The sequence below is a fragment of the Mus caroli genome, unplaced genomic scaffold, assembly GCF_978045245.1.
Source record: "Mus caroli unplaced genomic scaffold, Mus_caroli_1 scaffold_1, whole genome shotgun sequence".
In the NCBI taxonomy this organism is placed as follows: Eukaryota; Metazoa; Chordata; class Mammalia; order Rodentia; family Muridae; genus Mus; species Mus caroli.
In genome coordinates, this window is record NW_028227256.1 from 20,807,489 (window position 1) to 20,829,680 (window position 22,192).

The following is a 22,192-nucleotide window of genomic DNA, read 5'->3' on the forward strand; positions in this document are numbered from 1 at the left end:
TTATCAAATAAAACTGGTGGCATCTCTGAAATTCGGGGCTAGAGTCACTTGACATAATTCTTTCACGTAGCTGTGTCTGATATTTGGAAAGAAAGCGTTCATATTCACGTGCTTGGTTAACGTGGTATCAACCCCTTCATATTAAACCATTGCTTACACATGAAGTAGCTCGGAGTTTATCAGTTGAGTGCACAACCACAGTATCATCATTTAGATATTTATAAACACGTAACTGTATAAGGGGTTTTTTTCCCCTTGATCTCTTTCTTGTTTGACTAAGAATACCAAGACTGTCTGTCCCCAGTGCCCACTTGAAGGTTGATTTAGTCACACTTGCAAAACCCCAGGCTTGAATGTCAAGAAGGATCAATTCACCACGGTGGGCTAATCACCCTGCAATCTTCGTGCTACAGAGCTGGCTACAGATCCCTCATCACAGCAAAGGCAAATGTTTAGTCGGGATGCATGCTTTTTGCCAACTCCCCAGATGAGATTATTTTTCACCTCTGTGTATTTGAGAACAAGCAAAGGCAGAGAGGCCAGCAATCCGAAGCTTCATTAGTACAGGAGAAGCAACACTCACTTTGCTACACAAATAATTAGAGAGATTAAATGAGAATAAACACTGAGAGGAACTGCCGAGGCTCTGAAGTTGGGTAATTATTTTAATTACTCTAGTGACTTCCACCAGCCTTCATTATCAGCCACAGATCAAATTGCAATTGTTTTATGTATGAATATCATGAGCATGAGCTATGTGGAAAGACACAATAGCTACCCAGGAATGGTAGCTACCCAGCACGACATTTTCTTAAAGCTATCTATAACGGTTTCGCTTCCAGGACCTGATAAGCCCTACATATTTTTTTTAAAGGTTTATTTTTCACGCACAGTGTTCTGCCTACATATATGCCTGTACCCCAGAAGAGGGCGCCAAGATCACATTACAAATGGTTGTGAGCCACCATGTTGGTTGCTGGGAATTGAACTCAAGACCTCTGGAAGAGCAATCAGTGCTCTTAACCACTGAGCCTATTGTCCAGCCCAAACCCTACATATTTTAAATACAAGTTTTATACTAGAAAGTGTTCAGGTCTGGGGTTGTCATAGTTAGGGTTTTCACTGCTGTGAACAGACACCATGATCAGAGCATCTCTTATAAAGGACACCATCTAATTGAGGCTGGAGTTCAGAGGTTCAGTCTGTTATCATCAAGGTGGGAAGCATGGCAGCATCCAGGCAGGCAAGGCACTGGAGAAGGAACTGAGATGGACACTCTTGATAACTTTGTCTCTTCGCTTAGATTTGATCATGAATGATTTGGGGGCCACGTTTTGAGTCACTGAATGTGAAACAGTATGGCACACCTAGCCATTTGAAATAAATGTCACTTGGAATCATGCTATCTTATTGCATATGTTTTATTTGGGATAAACCCATTTCTCCTTTCCACATCTCCCTATACCAACTTAGGAAGAGACCAGACCACACCACCTGGGATCTCATGGGGGGTCAACGATAGCCAGTCTTGCTCAGAAAATAAAGTTTCTTTTATACTTGTGACAATGATGATTGACAGAGATTTCCCCAGTTATGCCAATTCTTCTGGAAAATTATCTTGTGCCCAGTTTTATCTCCTCCCTTAGGGATTGTCTAACTTACCCTATTTAATCTTTTCAAAATCCCATGGAGTATATTATGTATTACTACCCCCATTTTCCAGATAAGGAAACTGAGTAGAGAGGACAAGGAGTGGGGGAGGGGTGCAGAGAGGGAAAGGAGTCAACTGGATAACAATGTATAATAATGTGTATAAAGAAAAATCCCACTACTTTGTATTACTGGCTTCTGTTGCTATGAGAAAGCATCCTGACCAAAGAAATTTATAGAGGAGACTATTGGAACTTATTATATTTCCAGAGGTTGTGGGTGGGGAGCAGCAGGGGGTATTCCTGAGCAGGAAGCTCTCACATCTCAACAGGCTACCAACCAGAGAAAGCAAACTATATGTTTCCTCTCAAAGCCCAACCCCAGGACACAGATGCTCCAGCCAGGCCACACCTCCTACATTTAAACAGGTACACCTAGAAGAGGCTTTCTCATTCAAAACACCATAGAATTCTAACTCAATAAATCAAAATATTTTTTAAAAAATTAAACAGACTTTCCGTGGCTCCCTGACTCGATTTATAAAAGTAGAAAGTGGCCTGACTAGCAACCAAATCCAGGAACCAGGGCAATCCCAAAGGGAGGAGATAAACGCAAGAGCTGGACTGTACTGAATAGTCTTGCTCCAACTTGACAAGCTAAAGTTATTTGGGACAAGGGAATCTCAAGAAAATGCCTTTATGAGATGGGACTGCAGGCAAACCTGTAGGGCATTTTCTTATTTAGTCATTGGTGGGAGGAGGGTAACAGCCCATTGTGGGTGGTACCAACTGTGGGGTCTGTAAGAAAGCAGGCTGAACAAGCTAGTAAGCACCCTTCCTTGGGCTCTGCATCACCTCCTGCATCCAGGTTCCTGCCCCTACTGGGTTTCTGTTCCAGTTCCCTTCAGTGATGGACTATAATATCAAAGTATACGCCCAATGAACCCTTTACTCCCCAGTCTGCTTTTTGATCTCAGTGTTTCATCACAGTGATAGTAGTCCTATCTAAGCCAAGAACATGGGGAAGGGAGTGTGGCAACAGTCCTTGAATGTCTTAGCCGTTTGAGATCAGTGATTCTGTATGCTAGCTAACATCCCAAGTTAGATTCCATGTTTGATGGTCAAAGTCTCTGACTAGCCCCATTCCTGGGGGAAACATAATTCAGACGGGGTTTTATAGGTGCAGACTACCAAAGACAACCATCCCACTGAGTTTCACCCCCAATATCTCTAGGCATCTCTCTTCAACTGAATTTGAGATGTCCAACAAAGTTGGGAAGGATTCATAACAACTTTGGGAAAGAGAAGGGGATTGGACACATTTGTGTGTTACTGTCTGGAGTTTAAGAAAAGTTTGTAGAGATTCCCCTCACTTCTCTTCCGCTTGGGATGCTGGCACGGCCATCACGATCTGAGGTAGAATACAGCAGGGAGTCTAATGGGATCACTGTTTTAGGATCTTGGCCTCACCACTTTGCACAACATTGGGCTCTGGGTGACACAGGAAAGGTGGGACTGAAGGCTAGGACTTAGTTGGTTTGTGGAGAAAGGGAGAATGTTTGAGAACTCACTCTTAGATTTCGGTATCTAAGTGTAACAAGGCCCCTAGTAGGCACCTAGACCTTAACACAACTGCCTCGGTGGAAGCACCGTTCAGGGTCTAAAGCTCAGCATGTAGACCGTACCACCTGCCAAAACTGAAACAAAGGCCCAATCCATCAAAGTCCATATAGTCACAGGAAGTCTCAAAATGCACTAACCTTGCTTTTTACCTTTTGTAGTTCCGATTCTGACGCACTGTTCTTGTTAACTGAAGTATGTCAACCCAGAACGTGGCTTTTGTTGTTTTGGTTTGGTTTTTTTGTTTTGTTTTGTTTTTTTGTTTGTTTGTTTTTTGTTTTGTTTTGTTTTTGGTGGTGTTGTTTGCTTAAACGCTCACCCTGAGAAAGCCTCAGCGCTACACTGGGATTCAAACACCCAATGTAGTCACCGGCTGGCTAATAAATGCTTTATATTTGCTTAAACCCAAGTCGGAGCAGTCTTCTCTAGTGACTACCCTACAACATAAAAGTGTAGTTGTGAAAATTCACAGGCGCGCAGTGCCAGAAACCGGACCCAAGATGCAGGACACAGCCACGTGAAGGTGGAGGATCTGCCCCAGCGTGCTGCTTGTTCCTCAGGAACATAGTCAAAGGGATTTTCATGAGACAGAGAATTTCAGGTTGCGGAGGAAAACAGAATCAGAAATGATTCATTGCGGATGGGGGGTGCTTTCCTCCGACTCCCTGGAATGTGCCCCACTTGGAATGTGAACAGCCTGAGGTTCGTCCGGCTAATAGATTCTCTATATATGAGAGTGTCTTCCAGGTATTTCCGCTTGTCATCCTCTGACCCACTTGATCTGATGGCATCACCTAGGAAGACCAGTCACTCACAGACAGGCTGTGCTGATGATGTGCAGTGAAGAGGCAGTGGGCTCTATCCAGGACGCCCACGTTCTATTTCCACTAACTCAGTTACCACTGACCTCAGGAAATTCCCTTACGTCTCCATCTTCTGCTCCTTCATCCAGAAAATGAAGGTGATTCCACCTCCAGAGCCTCCTTGAAAGGATTACAGGGATGGTCATGAGGGATAATTCCTGTGCCTGCAAACTGGGAAGGCTCCAACATGAACAAAAGCAAGTTACACGTACTCAGCCGGAGTTGTCAAAATGTCTCCCCCACAGATCCAACTGTGGCCGAGCAGTTGCGATTGATTCATTGGAATGGGCTGGCACACATGCCAGACACCTATGTGTGGCACCCCCTCCATCTCTGTGGGATTCTATTGATTTCTGCCTTTCAAGAGAAAGTGGTTCTCTTTGCTGAGGTTCTGTACACCAACCCTCAAGCTGGGCGCCAGGGAAGGACCGCTTTGTCCCCTCCCTCTTTCTCCTTCTGCCCTCTTTAGGTCTCGGGACTTGTCCGCACGTGAATGGGTTTCCTTGGCTGATCTCCAAAGACCCTGCAGCAGTTCAGAGAGCTGAACCCTGGGGCGTTCTGAAAACAGCACCCACCACCTCCACACACACACACACCCCAGGCAGAAGTCGCGCAACCCAGCAGAGATCATCCTCCCTCCCTCTGCCTCTGCCCGCAGGCAGCGCCTGGTGCCACCCGGCTCAGACCCCGCAGAGAGCCTTGGCCCTTCCCGCCTCCGCCCCGCAGCCCCTCTCCGCCAGTAGCAGCGCTGCTATCTTCCCACCGGAGCCCTAGGAGGACGCCGGAGTCTGCAGCGCCCCCGCCCCCTCGCTTTTTCTTTCTTTCCCTGCTTTGGGATCTTGCTGTCTGGAGCCGGGAGAGGTTCCGAGAAGGAGAGAGCGGCACAGGTTTCTGCCGCGGCGCTCGAACGGGAGCGTAGGGGCGCAGCATCCTCGGTGTCCACCCGGGATCGCAGCTGCACCGGCCGACATGTGACGAAGGAAAGCCCTCAGCATTACCAGCAACCGCCTTCAAAGGGGTCCCGGAACGCTCGCCCAGGCCAGCAGCTGGATCCTCTTAGCCCTCAGCGACACGGGACGGGAGCCGCAAGGTACAACGGCTGGTACGTTCCAGGCTCGCACTCGGGAAAAGAGCGCAGCGGGGACCGCCGCCTGGCTTGCACTCGGCACAACTCCGGGACCTGCGGAGTGCGGCTGGACCGTGTCCAGATTCCCGCCGACTTCATCCAGAGTGACCCAAGACCCTAGCCGGTCCTCCTGCACCCCCTGGAGTTCTAGCTTGCCCTGCATCTGCGCCGACCCCACAACGCCCAGGTCCCCGCAACGCCCCGGTCCGGAAGGAGAGCGCGCTTGCCGCTTCTCCCTGATTGCAGACGCCGCCGCTGTTCTAACTGCACACAGAGGTCCCCTACCCGGAGCCTAGTCCTTGCAGGGGGTGGTGTCCGAGACGCTGGGGAGCGCGCACTATGAAGTCCGCGCTGTGCAGCCGCTTCTTCATCCTCCTGCCCTGGATCCTGATTGTCATCATCATGTTGGACGTGGACCCCCGCAGGCCCGCGCCCCAACTCACTTCCCGTCCCTACTTCTCTCCCCATGCAGTGGGCTGCGGGGGCTCCCGAGTCCCGCTCCGACGGAGCATCCCCGGGCGTGACGCTGCCGAGAAGCGGAACGAGTCTCGGCCTCAGCTGCAGCCGGAGCCGCGCTTGCCCACCATCTATGCCATCACACCCACCTACAGTCGCCCGGTGCAGAAAGCCGAGCTCACCCGCCTGGCCAACACCTTCCGCCAGGTGGCGCAGTTGCACTGGATCCTGGTGGAGGACCGGGCGACGCGCAGCGAGCTGGTGAGCAGCTTCCTAGCTCGGGCCGGCCTGCCCAACACGCACCTGCATGTGCCCACGCCGCGGCGCTACAAGCGACCGTGGCTGCCGCGCGCCACCGAACAGCGCAACGCGGGCCTCGCCTGGCTGCGCCAGAGGCATCAGCATCAGAGCGCGCAACCCGGCGTGCTCTTCTTCGCCGACGATGACAACACGTACAGTCTGGAGCTCTTCCAGGAGGTAGTGGTCCAGCCCTGATGGGGGGTGTAGGGTGTGGGGGGACAAGGGGCGGTTGGGCTCCGAAGGTCCGCATGCCCTTTGTGCTTCCTGTACACTTTTGAGTTCTCAGTCCCTCCGAGCACGCATCCCGCACTCGGCGTGGAGCAGCTGAGGATGGGCAGTCCACAGCCTCTTCGGCTGGCTGCCGTGGGTGGAGAAGGGGTGTTGGTGGGTGGAGAAGTCTGCCCTTAGGTGTCTTGCCCTGTCCCAGATTGTGTTCAGTAAATAATAGTACAGATGATTTGCCCAACTGGATGACGCCCAAAGCTGGAGCTGGGCTTGATTTTCTTGAAGACTGGATCAGTGCCTACAGGTGATTCTGAGTGGAGACGAATGTGGGATAAAGGCGATACTAACAACTCAGCTTAGGGACCTGTATCTCTTCTAGTACAGCCAGCCCCCTGGTGTGAGATTGATCCTTGGTGCATGCACCTACGTGTATGAGGGAGGGTCTTCCTTCGGTCTTTACCTATCGCTTTGGCAAATGAATTAGAATTATTCTGCCCAGTCCTTAAGGCCCCGCCCCCACCCCTGCCCCAGGCATCACCCGAATGGCCTGCTGGGCCTTTCTCTGAGTGGAATTTATCAAGCCACTCTTGCTTGGCCTGAGTTCCTTGAGCGCTGCCCCACCCCCTGCTGCTGAAGTGGCCTGTGTTCCCTGGGAGGCCACCTGCATGCAGCCACAGGGATAGAGCCGGTGGCCTTTCTTGAGACTGTTTTGTGGTAATGTTGTAGGTCTGTAAGGGTTGGTGATTCTCTCTCTCTCTCTCTCTCTCTCTCTCTCTCTCTCTCTCTCTCTCTCTCTCTCTCTCTCCCTCTCCCTCCCTCCCTCTCTGCCTCCCTCCCTCCCTCTTTCCCTTCCTCCCCGCTTTCTCTCCCTCTCTCTTTTCCTCTTCCTCTCTCTCCCGCACTCCTCAACACTTAGTTACAGCTGAATAAAATCTTAATTTCTTTGCCCCGTGGGACTGTAGATCTCCACCTAAAATTCCTGGACATCCAGCCTCCCAAAGACTCCCTGGCCTCCCAGCTCCTCCATTACCCCCAGAAAACTGGACGTTTGGGAGATACTGTGTGAGCAGGATACTGAATTCATAAAACAACTGTGTGTCCAGCAATCAAATGCCCTAAGTGCTCCCCACCTAATGTCACCTAATGTCAGGTTGCGTTCCTAGCCTCAGGACAATGACTATACCCTTCCCATTTAAAAATTATTTGCCACCCTCCATTTCTACTCTCTCCTTGTATTAAAAAAAAAGCAATAATTGTTCTCTAGACTCTCATTCCACGGGACTTGCTGTTCACGTTTCCCCAGAGAAATAAGCTTGGTTTAGTGTATAGCATGGATTTTATTATACCCATGATTAGGGTTATCAAATGATTGCTTTAAAGCTGGACTTTTATTTTAAAGTTAAGTTGTTTCTTTGCTCTTTCCTCTAAAAGGAGGACTTGTGTTTTGAAACAGACCTTTAACTCTAAATGCTTGTTTATTTTTAAGCCAAGTCTTCTTTCTTGCCCAACTCTGAAATCGCTTTACCTATGACGTGTCATCTTGTTTAAGAAAAATAGTGCACATTGCTGCTAATTGACATTTGAGGGGGGCTAAGCTGGAAAAGAGGAAGGATTTCTTCTGTGCCAGCATTCAGCCTGTTGGCACGAGGCGTTAAAGGAGTAGAAAAGTTGGCACATGCAGGCAGGGAGACAATTCAGATACAGTCTCCTTTGAGACTCCCCCTGATGAAAGGAGGGCTTGTGTGAAGGGTATTAAAGAGCAGAAGGAAATTGGGGATTTTTTTTTTCCATTGACCTGTGGAGGGGGCTTGGGAAGGAGAGGAAAGAGTAGGGAGGGAAAAATATTGTATTGGCAATGAGAAAATAATTTTTTCAAAGAAAAAAAAAAGCAAGTGAAACTTTTAAGGCACAAACATTTCATACAATTGGAAATCGTGTACTACTAATAATAAATTTTTCAGACCCTGTGTAACTTTTTGTGAAGATACACAAAACACACAGCTGTGTATTGTCCTTTGTCACCGTAAGATGCAGGACACTCAGTCTTCAGAACCTCTCTCTCAGAAGCAGCTTAAGGCAAGGACCCTTCCTCATCGTGCCAGTTCCCGCCTCCCAGCTATAGAGACTCACAAATGTTCCCCCCTCCCAGCTATAGAGACTCACAAATTGGGCTTTCGTTGTTGTTAATGGGGTTGCATATCTCATTCTCCTTATTACAATCTCAACATGGCGCCCAATGTGCTTGATTAGTGGGCTTTATGCCTCCTCCTGTATGTTTTCTACAATTTCATGTTTATTTGCCTTTAAGTGCTTGATTTTATTGATGGGGTAACTCACTCTGCACCCCTTCTGGAATTAATGATTGGGGGTGGACTTCAGTCTAGACACTGTTCCCCTGGAGAGAAGAGAGAAACCCATAAACTACTCAGTGCTTCAGCTCCTGGGGTAGGGGGGAGAGACAAAGAGAGGCTACAGAGGCCTGTATCTCTGCCCTTTCTATTGACCACATGTACAAATTTGTTTTTAAGTAATTCATAGTATGTAAGGAAAGAATGTCTCAAAGCTGGCTCCATCTTTTGTTCATAGAGCTTCTAATCTCCAGAGCTGATGGTTAAAAAAAAAAATGCAAGATAAAAGGAAGAAAATGAAGCAGGTACAAATTAGCTCACTGAATATTGGCTTCAAATGAAGGAGAGTAAAAAAATGAAAGGCCTCCAAATTAAATTAAAGACGCAACAGGCAATCTGCATTCAATTATTCCTCTCTGGTAACTGGGATAGCATCTTTTTTTTTTTTTTCTCTTGTACAGCTAACTAATTTTCAGCTTTCCTTTTCAACTGCACCATGCTGCCAGGGAAAGCATGTTTGCACTGAACGAGAACCGAATCAATCTGCAAATGGAGCTGAGTGTGAGCTGAAGTCTGGGAAGCTGTCTACCCGAGAAGGAGGTAGCGGGGCCTTTGCAGGCTTCCGGCACCTCAGCTACTCCAGTCCTCTCAGTGGGCAGCAGTGGAGTTTTGCCCCTGATGGACCACTGGTAATCCTGCTTGCCTGTCTACATTGATTGAGCTTTCTGGGAAAGCTTATTTGCAAAGCATTTGGACAGCTTTAATAAAAGCCACAAGTACAGATAAATGGGACTTTATAGCTGGTCATATTTTCAATAGCGCTATTGACCAGATGTCTGTTCTTCAAGGCTTTCCCAAGCTTAAAGTGATTTTTTTTTTCAGCTGAAAGTGGTTTCACCTTTGCAAATCAATTGAATTGAAAGGATTTTTTGTTTTGGTTTGGTTTTGGTTTTTTTTTTTTTTTTTGGGGGGGGGGGGTTGTTGTTGTTTTTTGAAGAAGAAGAAGAAGAAGAAGAAGAAGAAGAAGAAGAAGAAGAAGAAGAAGAAGAAGAAGAAGAAGAAGAAGAAGAAGAAGAAGAAGAAGCACTTGCCAAGCAAAACCCCAAAACTTTAACCTTAACAAGATAAGACAGAAGGCATAAAAAAGAGAGTCAAGTGACACCCGAGTCAGAGTCAGCCAATGAGACAGTGTGGAAGGCTTTTGCAGAAAGCAGGGGATGAAAGGCCCCCTATTGGGATTTCATTCTGGATGCTGTTACCTATCTGTGTGCTGGGCAGGCAGGCAGAGCAGTGGCATTCTGTGGTCCTGCCGCTTTTCTAAAGCATTACCATCTCCCTTCTGCAAGCTGCTTAGAGGAGCCATAACTCAGTCAGACACTTGGGATTACAGTGCTCAGCAGCCCTTCCCAATAGGCGCCAATGCACCCTGAAAGCAGGCCTGACTTTCTCTCTTTCTTTCCCCTGACCTAGTGGCCTAGCTTAAGGGAACTCTCTGTAAAGAAGCCTAAGAGCTTCTCATAGGTGTAGCCTGGCAAGGCTGCCCCGAGCATATTCCGTGTATATTACGTCTTTCTCTCTAAGCCCATGGTAATAGGCCATAGGACTGATGAAACACGACTTTATTGTTTTACTTCTTAGTGACTGTAAAACTGCAGCCAGCTTTCTAGATGTTAGATCTATAGGTTTATCCTCATGCCCTCTGAATGAATATTATTACTTGAGTTATGGTTCTGCTTTGATAGTTTTCCTGAGACCCGTGGCTTCAATGTTTTAATGGGCCAGAAACAACAATTTGGGTTTAAAAGACATGACCGACCTGCCTCTTCCCATTGGGTTTTCCTATCCCTCTCCTCCTCTCTGCCTACTTTTCACTGACGAGTCTCTCATGAACAGGCATGAAGACATGCCCAGACTATCATTTGGTGTGACAGATGTGTATCTTCAAAACATTTAGGTTGTTGTTTGCTGCCTCCTGGATACTAGAGTAGGTGGCTCTGTTTTCTTCTGTCTGTTCCACTTGCTTCTAAATTACGAGCTGGTAAATTTTCTCTTGTGTGAACAGTAATAGAATAGTAATTGCTTTTAAGACATGCTGAAAAAGCAAATAGAACAAAAGCCGGACGGCCTCATTTAGCCACTGCGGGTGGTGTTCAAGGTGTGTGCTCGCGAGTGTCACGGGATTCAGCCCTGCTGAGCTATAGAGATTGAAGCAATTCTCATGCTAGGATATTCTGCAGGCTGGTAAGGAAACACATTATTGTATGTTTGATTCACAGGGCTAGTGGAGCATGAAATTTGGGTTTTGTGTGGTTCTCAGATCCTCTTCTAAAACATAAGTGAAAATGTTACAGCCGTCCATAGAATGCTTTTCCAATTTGCAGAAGCAAAACCATAATGGTTTTTTCAGTTGCACTTGAGATATATATATATATATATATATATATATATATATATATAGAGAGAGAGAGAGAGAGAGAGAGAGAGAGAGAGAGAGAGACAGAGACAGAGAGAGAGAGAGACAGAGAGAGAGACAGAGAGAGAGACAGAGAGAGAGACAGAGAGAGAGAGACAGAGAGAGAGAGCGCACAGTTTTAAATAAATGTCAAAAATATTTTCTAGACCAGTGGTTCTTAACCTTCCTAATGCTGTGACCCTCTAATACAGTTCTTCATGTTGTGGTGACCCTCAACCATAAAATTACTTCTGTTGCTACTTCATAAGTGTAATTTTGCTGCTATTATGACTTGAAATATAAATATCTATGTTTTCTAATGGTCTTAGATGATCCCTGTGAGAGGACCGTTTGACCACAAAGGGGCCTCAACCCACAGTTTGAGAACCACTGCTCTAAATAATTATGGAAGACTATGGCAAGCAAAATAAAAAATGGTGGAGCTCAGTCTCAACCACTATAATGCATCTCAAGGCTGATGGTGCCTGCTGAGCTAAATACCAGCACCCCCTACCTCTGTATTTGGATAGGAAAGCAGTCTTTTGATGAGGAAATTTAATGTCAATAAAAATTTGATGATGGTTCAGTGTTTTGCACCAGTTGTTATATACAGTATCCTCACTTTAAATAGAAGTACCCAAAGTATCTTGAAAAAGTCATATAGCTAGTAGATGCAGGGACAAGAACTTGAATCCAAGTGCCCAAGTCTAGCTCGAACAACTGGCTTCCCAGAAGTCCCCATTTAGCAAACACAGTTGTGTAAAACATGGAGCAGAAATCTCCTGAAGTGCTGGCTGGCCCCACTATTTTTGGTCTTCCTTCTTGACTGCAGCAACTCTTTTAATTTTGTGTTTTAAACTCTATGGATGTGGAGTATTGGGAACTAAATTCTGGCATTTTACCCCTGAGCTATAACTCCAACCCCACTGTTTATTTAAAATTGATAAGAATTGTAGACACATGTACAATAGGATGCCATTTTTTTATTTCATTTATATGAGTACACTGTAGCTGTCTTCAGACATACCAGAAGAGGACATCTGATCCCATTACAGATGGTTGTGAACCACCATGTAGTTGCTGGGAATTGAACTCAAGACCTCTGGAAGAGCAAGCAGCCAGTGCTCTTAACCACTGAGCCATCTCTCCAGCCCACAACATGATGTCTTAATATAGCATATACTTTATTAAAAGACCATAGGTGGTTAACTAGCAGTCACCTCATATATTCTTCATGGTGACTGCTTAAAATAATCTTTAATTTTAAAAACACATACGATTATTATCTGTATTTGCTATGTCGTCCTATGTATGCTCTGTATTTTATCAACTAACAGATTTTGCATACCTTAGCCAACAAATCCCTAGCCCTGCCTACCCTTGCCGTTTGATCTTGGAATGATTTCATACACTCCCTCACTGTCTCTGACTTGTAGACCATTTGATTTCGGAGATTGTTTTTTCGTGTCAGTTAAAAATTGCTACATTGGCATGTAAACTGTACTCATAATTTTTTAAAATTATGTGTTCCTGTGAGTATTGATTAAGAATCTCCAGAGCTGGGGAGGTGGTTCAGTCCATAAACCACTTGTCTTAGAAGCACAAGGGGCCTGAGTTTGGTCCCCACAATCCATGTTTTTAAAAAACAATACTAGGTGTGGGTATGGTATGCTTGTAGTCCCAGATCTAGGGGCTCACTGGCCAGCCAGCCTAGCCTATGAAAGAGCTTCAGGCCTGTGTGAGATGTTATCTTTCTGCAGATAAACATTAAGGTGTGTACATACCAGCCACTTGATCTCTTAGCCTTCTGTCTTCTCAGAATAGACAGTGTTAGATGCAACGACATTTCAGGGCACAGGGCTGGGTGATAATTAAACTGTTGATCGTTGATAATTGAGTTGAGCTGGATATGCGGATGGCAGATAGCTGCTGCTGTCCACTCTCCAGGGGACACACAGATGTATTTGTAGGGACTTTTAGTGAACAGCAGCATGCACCTGGTGTGGGCTGCTGATGGCCAGCTCGTTCAGAACCACCTTCTTGCTGGTAGGATTGTTCTTGTTCTTCTGGAATTAGGGCTATCCCTACATTAAAAGCAAAATTAATAAATCACTCAAAGGAACAAGGAAACCAGCAAAGAAGTAAACAAAAAAAATCAAGGGAAGAGAGAGAGAGAGAGAGAGAAGCTAGAACCTCAGAGATGGCTTTTCTGAAAGGGAGAAACCATGTTCTCCCCCAATGTCAGATTGTTTGGTCCTTTCCCACAAATAGCAAACTCAGTTGTTTTCTTTTTTTTCTTTTAATATCAACCTTCTCCATTAATAGAAAAAGAACTTTAAGTACTATGTAGAGTCCATTTGAACTGAAGACCATTATTGTTCCTTCAGCTCTGATGGTAGGGACACATCCAAAGAACTGAGGCAGTGTGCAGGTCAGTGACTGTGTCATTAGCATGGGCCTATGATACAGACTTATGTGACATCTTGATGTAAATCAAAGACACAGTGAGCATGAGCTTACCCACTACAGGGTAATCTGTCTTCTTGTCCTTTTTAAAGTGTCCTTCACTCTAACGTAACAATAAAAAAATCCAGTAAGTGGACAAGCCAGTAGTGTAGTCACCTAGTACCAGTGACAAGGGCACAGAATTGCATGTGTTGTTACAGAACTAAACTCTTATAGTGCCGGCTGCGTGGTCAGTTCATCTGTACCCATGTCACCACAGATGCATAACAGAATGGGCTATGCTGCCACACTCGGTGGACTCCAACGGGCAACGGATTTTCAACCCTGTTATGATTTCATAGGACTTCATCACAAATAAGGTCTGTGGGCTGACCAAATTGTATCTTCATCTCTCTAATGAAAACTGAAAGTGTTAGATGCTGGCCTTTCCCCCATCTATTGTGTCTGTAGATCCTATGTAACTGACCTTAAACACCATCACAATGTAACGCATATGATTTTAGTATCTACTGGAACACTGGACACCATACCCAGGGAAGGCTCTCCCTGGCATATGTGTCCAGACTAAGTGTGCTATGCTTGATGTGTGATGGGAGAAATGGGTGTGTCCTTAGTGGATTTGTTGGTGTGGCAAGTCGTTGAGAAAGTAATCCCTTATCTGAGAACTGAAGGATGAAGGACCTTGTGGGCGGTGGCATAGGAAGAACGAGCTATCTAGAGATGGAGCCACCTGTGTGAAGCTGAGGAGATGAGATGTGGAATACTCAAGAATCTGAAAGATGTCCCAGTGGGGTCCAGGGCTGGCATTGGGAGAGGTCGAGTAGACGATGGGGAGGATGCTTGTATATCCTACATGTTCAGGAGTGGCCCTGCTGTTTGGGACAAAATTGAGCATCTCTGCCCAAACCTGTCCTGCAAAGAAGTCTTCCATTGTCAATATTTGCAAGTGCTATTTAAATCACACCTGTTGTGTGCCTTTTCCTGGAAACTGCCATGTTTTTGTGTAAATCCATAAGCTAGAAAATACACACAGAGTGCAAAGGGCACATTTTGCTCTGTATTTAGCTTTTGCTTTGCATCTAGTAACAGAAATGCCCACTGGGAAAGTGAACTTTTTCCAACAGAGCTTGTCTAAGATAGGGAGCAAATTGATACATACATACACACATACATACCTACATACATTGTTTTATTGTTTACATATTTATACATATGACAAGTTGCTGTTACTTTTAATATAGGATCTTGGTATATAACTAAGGCTGATCTTCCCTACTGGTCTCCCTAGGACTGGGATTACATGTGTAAGCATCTACACCCAGCTGATAGGCAAGTATTTGTGTGTCTAATACAAACAGTATCGAGAAAGCAGTAACCTATGACTAGCTTTACCTTAAATAATATGATAGATGTGTTATGCCTGCTTCTCCAGCTGGAATACAAAGGTTGGGGTTTTCTTCTATTTACTTCTGTAACTCCAGTGTTTGGAGTCGTGCTAGCATGTAGCAAATGTTCATTAAATATTTACTGAATGAATTATTTGGAGATTTAGAAGCTGAAAGGATTTATTACTCCAGAAGAAATTTGATACCAGAAAACAGTCCTGCACCCCAAGTGGCATTCAGATAATCTTCTCGAAGTCTCTGTTAAGATTGAATTGAACCCCTTAAATAGTAACAAAAATTTTCATGCTACACCGGGAGGAGGTGAATGGGCACCCACGTGTTAGGGAGGCAGCCTTATTAACAGTTACGAAAGTAGGAGGTTTGTCAATGAAGCTAAAAGCCAGTGGAGTGCTGGGATTCCCCACCTGTAAGGCTGGGTGCAGGTAGGGAGCACGTGCTTTCTGGAATGCTTTGCCCCCACCTTCTCCCCGCTGCAGGTGTTGTGGCATGGAGAGTCACTGAAGAAAACTGCCTGTGCCCACGGGTTACATATTTTCGAGCACCAGCTCCTGATATCTGAACTGTGCTTCTTGATGCCTCCTGAAAGGAGACGAGGGTTCTTGGTCTATACCCAAGTGGAACTGCATTAGCCTGTCTCTTAATTACACCCTTGGGTGGTGCCAGAATAACTTTAGGGACGTGAATAAAATGAGGCTTTTATACCACAAAGGATTCTGGTGACCACTTCTTAGTTTCTCTAATAAAATAGTATTACTGAAATCAAGCTGGGGAGAAAAGAACCTATATCATCCTACATCCTTGCTATGAATGGCCCCCCATAGACTGGTGTGCTTGGATGCTTGGCTATTGGGAATGGCACTATTAGGAGGTGTGGCCTTGTGAGAGGAGTGTGTCACTGTGGAGGCAGGCTTTGAGGCTTTTTTTTTTTTTTTAACATATGTTCAAGCTCTGCCCAGTGTGATGCACAGTCCTCTCCTGCCACCTGTCAATCAAGTAGAACTCTCAGCTCCTTAAGCTCCATGCTCGTCTGGATGCTGCTGTGTTCCCTACCACGATGATAATAGACTGAATCTCTGAAACTAGAAGCCAACCCCCAATTAAATGTTGTTCTTCGTAAGTGCTGCCATGGTCATGGTGTCTCTTCACAGCAGTAAAACCCTAGCTAAGACAATCCTGTAGTCTGTCATCCAGGCAAGTCAGGGCAAGAGCTCAAAGCAGGAACCTGGAGATACTAACTGATACAGAGACCATGGAGGAACGATGCCGTTTTGGCTTGCTCCCCATAGCTTGCTCAGACTCCTTGCTTGCTTGCTTGCTTGCTTGCTTGCTTGCTTGCTTTCCTTCCTTCCTTCCTTCCTTCCTTCCTTCCTTCCTTCCTTCCTTCCTTCCTTCTTTCTTTCCTTCCTCCCTTCTTTCTTTCTTTCTTTCTTTTTTTTTTTTTCGTCTAGAGAATATTTTATTTCATATAATTCCCTTGGGAAGAAACATGAGTTTGTGGAATATTAGCCATCATCACAAGAATCATTTCTTTCAATCATGTCATTAGAGAAATTTTTTCCATACCAAAGATGCAAGTACATTAATTGGAAGGGTTTTTGTTGTTGTTGTTTTGTTTTGTTTTTTGTTTTTGTTTTGTTTTTTTGCTGTTTTAATGACAATTTCAAGAATACTTTCTATGTGTCCTGTAAAAGCATTTTGATGAAAAAAATGCAGAAAGCTTACTATGTATTGATCCTCAAACTAACCAGAAATTGATATGAGACTTCATATTATGACTATATATATACATATATATATACAAATATATATATAATTTACATGTTTTTCATGTAATATTTTTTTTGATTTTTAATATTTTTATTACATATTTTCCTCAATAACATTTCCAATGCTATCCCAAAAGTCCCCCATAGCGCCCCCCACTTCCCTACCCACCCATTCCCATTCTTTTGGCCCTGGCATTCCCCTATATTGGGGCATATAAAGTTTGCAAGTCCAATGGGCCTCTCTTTCCATTGATGGCCGACTAGGCCATCTTTCGATACATATGCAGCTAGAGACAAGAGCTCCGGGGTTCTGGTTAGTACATCATGTTGTTCCAACAATAGGGTTGCAGATCCCTTTAGCTCCTTGGGTACTTTCTCTAGCTTCTCCATTGGGAGCCCTGTGATACATCCAATAGCTGACTGTGAACATCCACTCCTGTGTTTGCTAGGCCCCGGCATCGTCTCACAAGAGACAGCTATATTTGGGTCCTTTCAGCAAAATCTTGCTAGTGTATGCAATGGTGTCAGCGTTTAGAAGCTGATTATGGGATGGATCCCTGGATACGGCAGTCTCTAAATGGTCCATCCTTTCATCACAGCTACTAACTTTGTCTCTGTAACTCCTTCCCTGGGTGTTTTGTTCCCAATTCTAAGAAGGTGCACAGTGTCCACACTTTGGTCTTCATTCTTCTTGAGTTTCATGCGTTTAGCAAATTGTATCTTATATCTTGGGTATCCTAAGTTTTGGGCTAATGTCCACTTATCAGTGAATACATATTGTGTGAGTTCTTTTGTGATTGTGTTATTTCACTCAAGATGATGCCCTCCAGGTCCATCCATTTGGCTAGGAATTTCATAAATTCATTCTTTTTAATAGCTGAGTAGTACTCCATTGTGTAAATGTACGATAATTTCTGTATCCATTCCTCTGTTGAGGGACATCTGGGTTCTTTCCAGCTTCTGGCTATTATAAATAGGGCTGCTATGAACATAGTGGAGCATGTGTCCTTTTTACCGGTTGGGACATCTTCTGGATATATGCCCAGGAGAGGTATTGCTGGATCCTCCAGTAGTACTATGTCCAATTTTCTGAGGAACCGCCAGACTGATTTCCAGAGTGGTTGTACAAGCTTGCAATCTTACCAACAATGGAGGAGTGTTCCTCTTTCTCCACATCCTCGCCAGCATCTGCTGTCACCTGAATTTTTGATCTTAGCCATTCTGACTGGTGTGAGGTGGAATCTCAGGGTTGTTTTGATTTGCATTTCCCTGATGATTAAGGATGTTGAACATTTTTTCAGGTGTTTCTCTGCCATTCGGTATTCCTCAGGTGAGAATTCTTTGTTCAGTTCTGAGCCCCATTTTTTAATGGGGTTATTTGACTTTCTGGAGTCCACCTTCTTGAGTTCTTTATATATATTGGATATTAGTCCCTTATCTGATTTAGGGTAGGTGAAGATCCTTTCCCAATCTGTTGGTGGTTTTTTTGTCTTATTGATGGTGTCTTTAGCCTTGCAGAAGCTTTGTAGTTTCATGAGGTCCCACTTGTCAATTCTCGATCTTACAGCACAAGCCATTCCTGTTCTATTCAGGAATTTTTCCCCTGTGCCCATATCTTCAAGGCTTTTCCCCACTTTCTCCTCTATAAGTTTCAGTGTCTCTGGTTTTATGTGAAGTTCCTTGATCCACTTAGACTTGACCTTAGTACAAGGAGATAGGAATGGATCGATTCGCATTCTTCTACATGTTAACAACCAGTTGTGCCAGCACCATTTGTTGAAAATGCTGTCTTTCTTCCACTGGATGTTTTTAGCTCCCTTGTCGAAGATCAAGTGACCATAGGTGTGTGGGCTCATTTCTGGGTCTTCAATTCTATTCCATTGGTCTATTTGTCTGTCACTATACCAGTACCATGCAGTTTTTATCACAATTGCTCTGTAGTAGAGCTTTAGGTCCAGCATGGTGATTCCACCAGAGGTTCTTTTATCCTTGAGAAGAGTTTTTGCTATCCTAGGTTTTTTGTTATTCCAGATGAATTTGCAGATTGCACTTTCTAATTCGTTGAAGAATTGATTTGGAATTTTGATGGGGATTGCATTGAATCTGTAGATTGCTTTTGGCAAGATAGCCATTTTTACAATGTTGATCCTGCCAATCCATGAGCATGGGAGATCTTTCCATCTTCTGAGATCTTCTATAATTTCTTTCTTCAGAGACTTGAAGTTTTTATTATACAGATCTTTCACTTCCTTAGTTAGAGTCACGCCAAGATATTTTATATTATTTGTGACTATTGAGAAGGGTGTTGTTTCCCTAATTTCTTTCTCAGCCTGTTTATTCTTTGTGTAGAGAAAGGCCATTGATTTGTTTGAGTTAATTTTATATCCAGCCACTTCACTGAAGCTGTTTATCAGGCTTAGGAGTTCTCTGGTGGAATTTTTAGGGTCACTTATATATACTATCATATCATCTGCAAAGAGTGATATTTTGACTTCATCTTTTCCAATTTGTATCCCTTTGATCTCCTTTTGTTGTCGAATTGCTCTGGCTAGGACTTCAAGTACAATGTTGAATAGGTATGGAGAAAGTGGACAGCCTTGTCTAGTCCCTGATTTTAGAGGGATTGCTTCAAGCTTCTCACCATTTACTTTGATGTTGGCTACTGGTTTGCTGTAGATTGCTTTTATCATGTTTAGGTATGGGCCGTGAATTCCTGATCTTTCCAAGACTTTTATCATGAATGGGTGTTGGATCTTGTCAAATGCTTTTTCCGCATCTAACGAGATGACCATGTGGTTTTTGTCTGTGAGTTTGTTTATATACTGGATTACGTTGATGGATTTCTGTATATTGAACCATCCCTGCATCCCTGGGATGAAACCTACTTGGTCAGGATGGATGATTGTTTTGATGTGTTCTTGGATTCGGTTAGCAAGAACTTTATTGAGGATTTTTGCATCAATATTCATAAGGGATATTGGTCTGAAGTTTTCTATCTTTGTTGGGTCTTTTTGTGGTTTAGGTATCAGAGTAATTGTGGCTTCATAGAATGAGTTGGGTAGAGTACCTTCTGTTTCTATTTTGTGGAATAGTTTGTGAAGAACTGGGATTAGATCTTCTTTGAAGGTCTGATAGAACTCTGCACTAAACCCATCTGGTCCTGGGCTTTTTTTAGTTGGGAGACTATTAATGACTGCTTCTATTTCTTTGGGGGATATAGGGCTGTTTAGATCATTAACCTGATCTTGATTCAACTTTGGTACCTGGTATCTGTCTAGGAACTTCTCCATTTCATCCAGGTTCTCCAGTTTTGTTGAGTATAGCCTTTGGTAGAAGGATCTGATGGTGTTTTGGATGTCTTCAGGATCTGTTGTTATGTCTCCTTTTTCATTTCTGATTTTGTTAATTAGGATGCTTTCCCTGTGCCCTCTAGTGAGTCTGGCTAAGGGTTTATCTATCTTGTTGATTTTCTCAAAGAACCAGCTCCTTGATTGGTTGATTCTTTGAATAGTTTTTCTTGTTTCCACTTGGTTGATTTCACCCCTGAGTTTGATTATTTCCTGCCGTCTACTCCTCTTGGGTGCATTTGCTTCCTTTTGTTCTAGTGCTTTTAGGTGTGTTGTCAAGCTGCTAATGTGTGCTCTCTCTAGTTTCCTTTTGGAGGCACTCAGAGCTATGAGTTTTCCTCTTAGAAATGCTTTCATTGCGTCCCATAAGTTTGGGTATGTTGTGGCTTCATTTTCATTGAACTCTAAAAAGTGCTTAATTTCTTTCTTTATTCCTTCCTTGACCAAGGTATCATTGAGAAGAGTGTTGTTCAGTTTCCACGTGAAGGTTGGCTTTCTATTATTTATTTTGTTATTGAAGATCAGCCTTAGTCCATGGTGATCTGATAGGATGCATGGGACAATTTCAATATTTTTGTATCTGTTGAGGCCTTTTTTGTGACCAATGATGTGGTCAATTTTGGAGAAGGTACCATGAGGTGCTGAGAAGAAGGTATATCCTTTTGTTTTAGGATAGAATGTTCTGTAGATATCTGCCAGATCCATTTGATTCATAATTTCTCTTAGTTTCTCTGTGTCCCTGTTTAGTTTCTGTTTCCATGATCTGTCCATTGGTGAAAGTGGTGTGTTGAAGTCTCCCACTATTATTGTATGAGGTGCAATGTGTGCTTTGAGATTTACTAAAGTTTCTTTAATGAATGTGGCTGCCTTTGTATTTGGAGCATAGATATTCAGGATTGATAGTTCCTCTTGGAGGATTTTACCTTTGATGAGTATGAAGTGTCCCTCCCTGTCTTTTTTAATGACTTTGGGTTGGAAGTCAATCTTATCAGATATTAGAATGGCTACTCCAGCTTGTTTCTTCATGCCATTTACTTGGAAAATTGTTTTCCAGCCTTTCATTCTGAGGTAGTGTCTATCCTTTTCTCTGAGATGAGTTTCCTGTAAGCAGCAAAATGTTGGGTCTTGTTTGTGTAGCCAGTTTGTTAGTCTATGTCTTTTTATCGGGGAGTTGAGTCCATTGATATTAAGAGATATTAAGGAAAAGTAATTGTTGTTTCCTGTTATTTTTGTTGTTAAAGTTGGCATTTTGTTCTTGTGGCTGTCTTCTTTTAGGTTTGTGGAGGGATTACCTTCTTGTTGTTTCTAGGGCGTGGTTCCTGTCCTTGTATTGGTTTTTTTCTGTTATTATCCTTTGAAGGGCTGGATTCGTGGAGAGATAATGTGTGAATTTGGTTTTGTCGTGGAATACTTTGGTTTCTCCATCTATGTTAATTGAGAGTTTGGCTGGGTATAGTAGCCTGGGCTGGAATTTGTGTTCTTTTAGTGTCTGTATAACATCCGTCCAGGATCTTCTGGCTTTCATAGTCTCTGGTGAAAAATCTGGTGTAATTCTGATAGGCTTGCCTTTATATGTTACTTGGCCTTTTTCTCTTACTGCTTTTAGTATTCTATCTTTATTTAGAGCATTTGTTGTTCTGATTATTATGTGTCGGGAGGTATTTCTTTTCTGGTCCAGTCTATTTGGAGTTCTGTAGGCTTCTTGTATGTTCATGGGCATCTCTTTCTTTAGATTTGGGAAGTTTTCTTCTATAATTTTGTTGAAGATGTTTGCTGGTCCTTTGAGTTGAAAATCTTCATTCTCATCCACTCCTATTATCTGTAGGTTTGGTCTTCTCATTGTGTCCTGTATTTCTTGGATGTTTTGAGTTAGGATCTTTTTGCATTTTACATTTTCCTTGATTGTTGTGCCGATGTTCTCTATGGAATCTTCTGCACCTGAGATTCTCTCTTCCATCTCTTGTATTCTGTTGCTGATGCTGGTATCTATGGTTCCAGATTTCTTTCCTAGGGTTTCTATCTCCAGTGTTGCCTCATTTTGGGTTTTCTTTATTGTGTCTACTTCCCTTTTTAGGTCTAGTATGGTTTTGTTCATTTCCATCATCTGTTTGGATGTGTTTTCCTGTTTTTCATTAAGGACTTCTACCTGTTTGATTATGTTATCCTGT

General features: G+C 43.8%; 1 protein-coding gene across 1 annotated transcript in view; it reads left to right on the plus strand.

Annotated features, from left to right (window-relative positions):
* The first annotated feature begins 5,597 nt into the window (after positions 1-5,597).
* Positions 5,598-22,192, plus strand: part of B3gat2 (beta-1,3-glucuronyltransferase 2) — an 84,838-nt gene continuing 68,243 nt past the window's right edge. The window contains exon 1 of the mRNA XM_021163020.2: positions 5,598-6,191. Coding sequence (XP_021018679.1) covers positions 5,598-6,191 — 594 coding nt within the window. The remainder of the gene's footprint in view (positions 6,192-22,192) is intronic.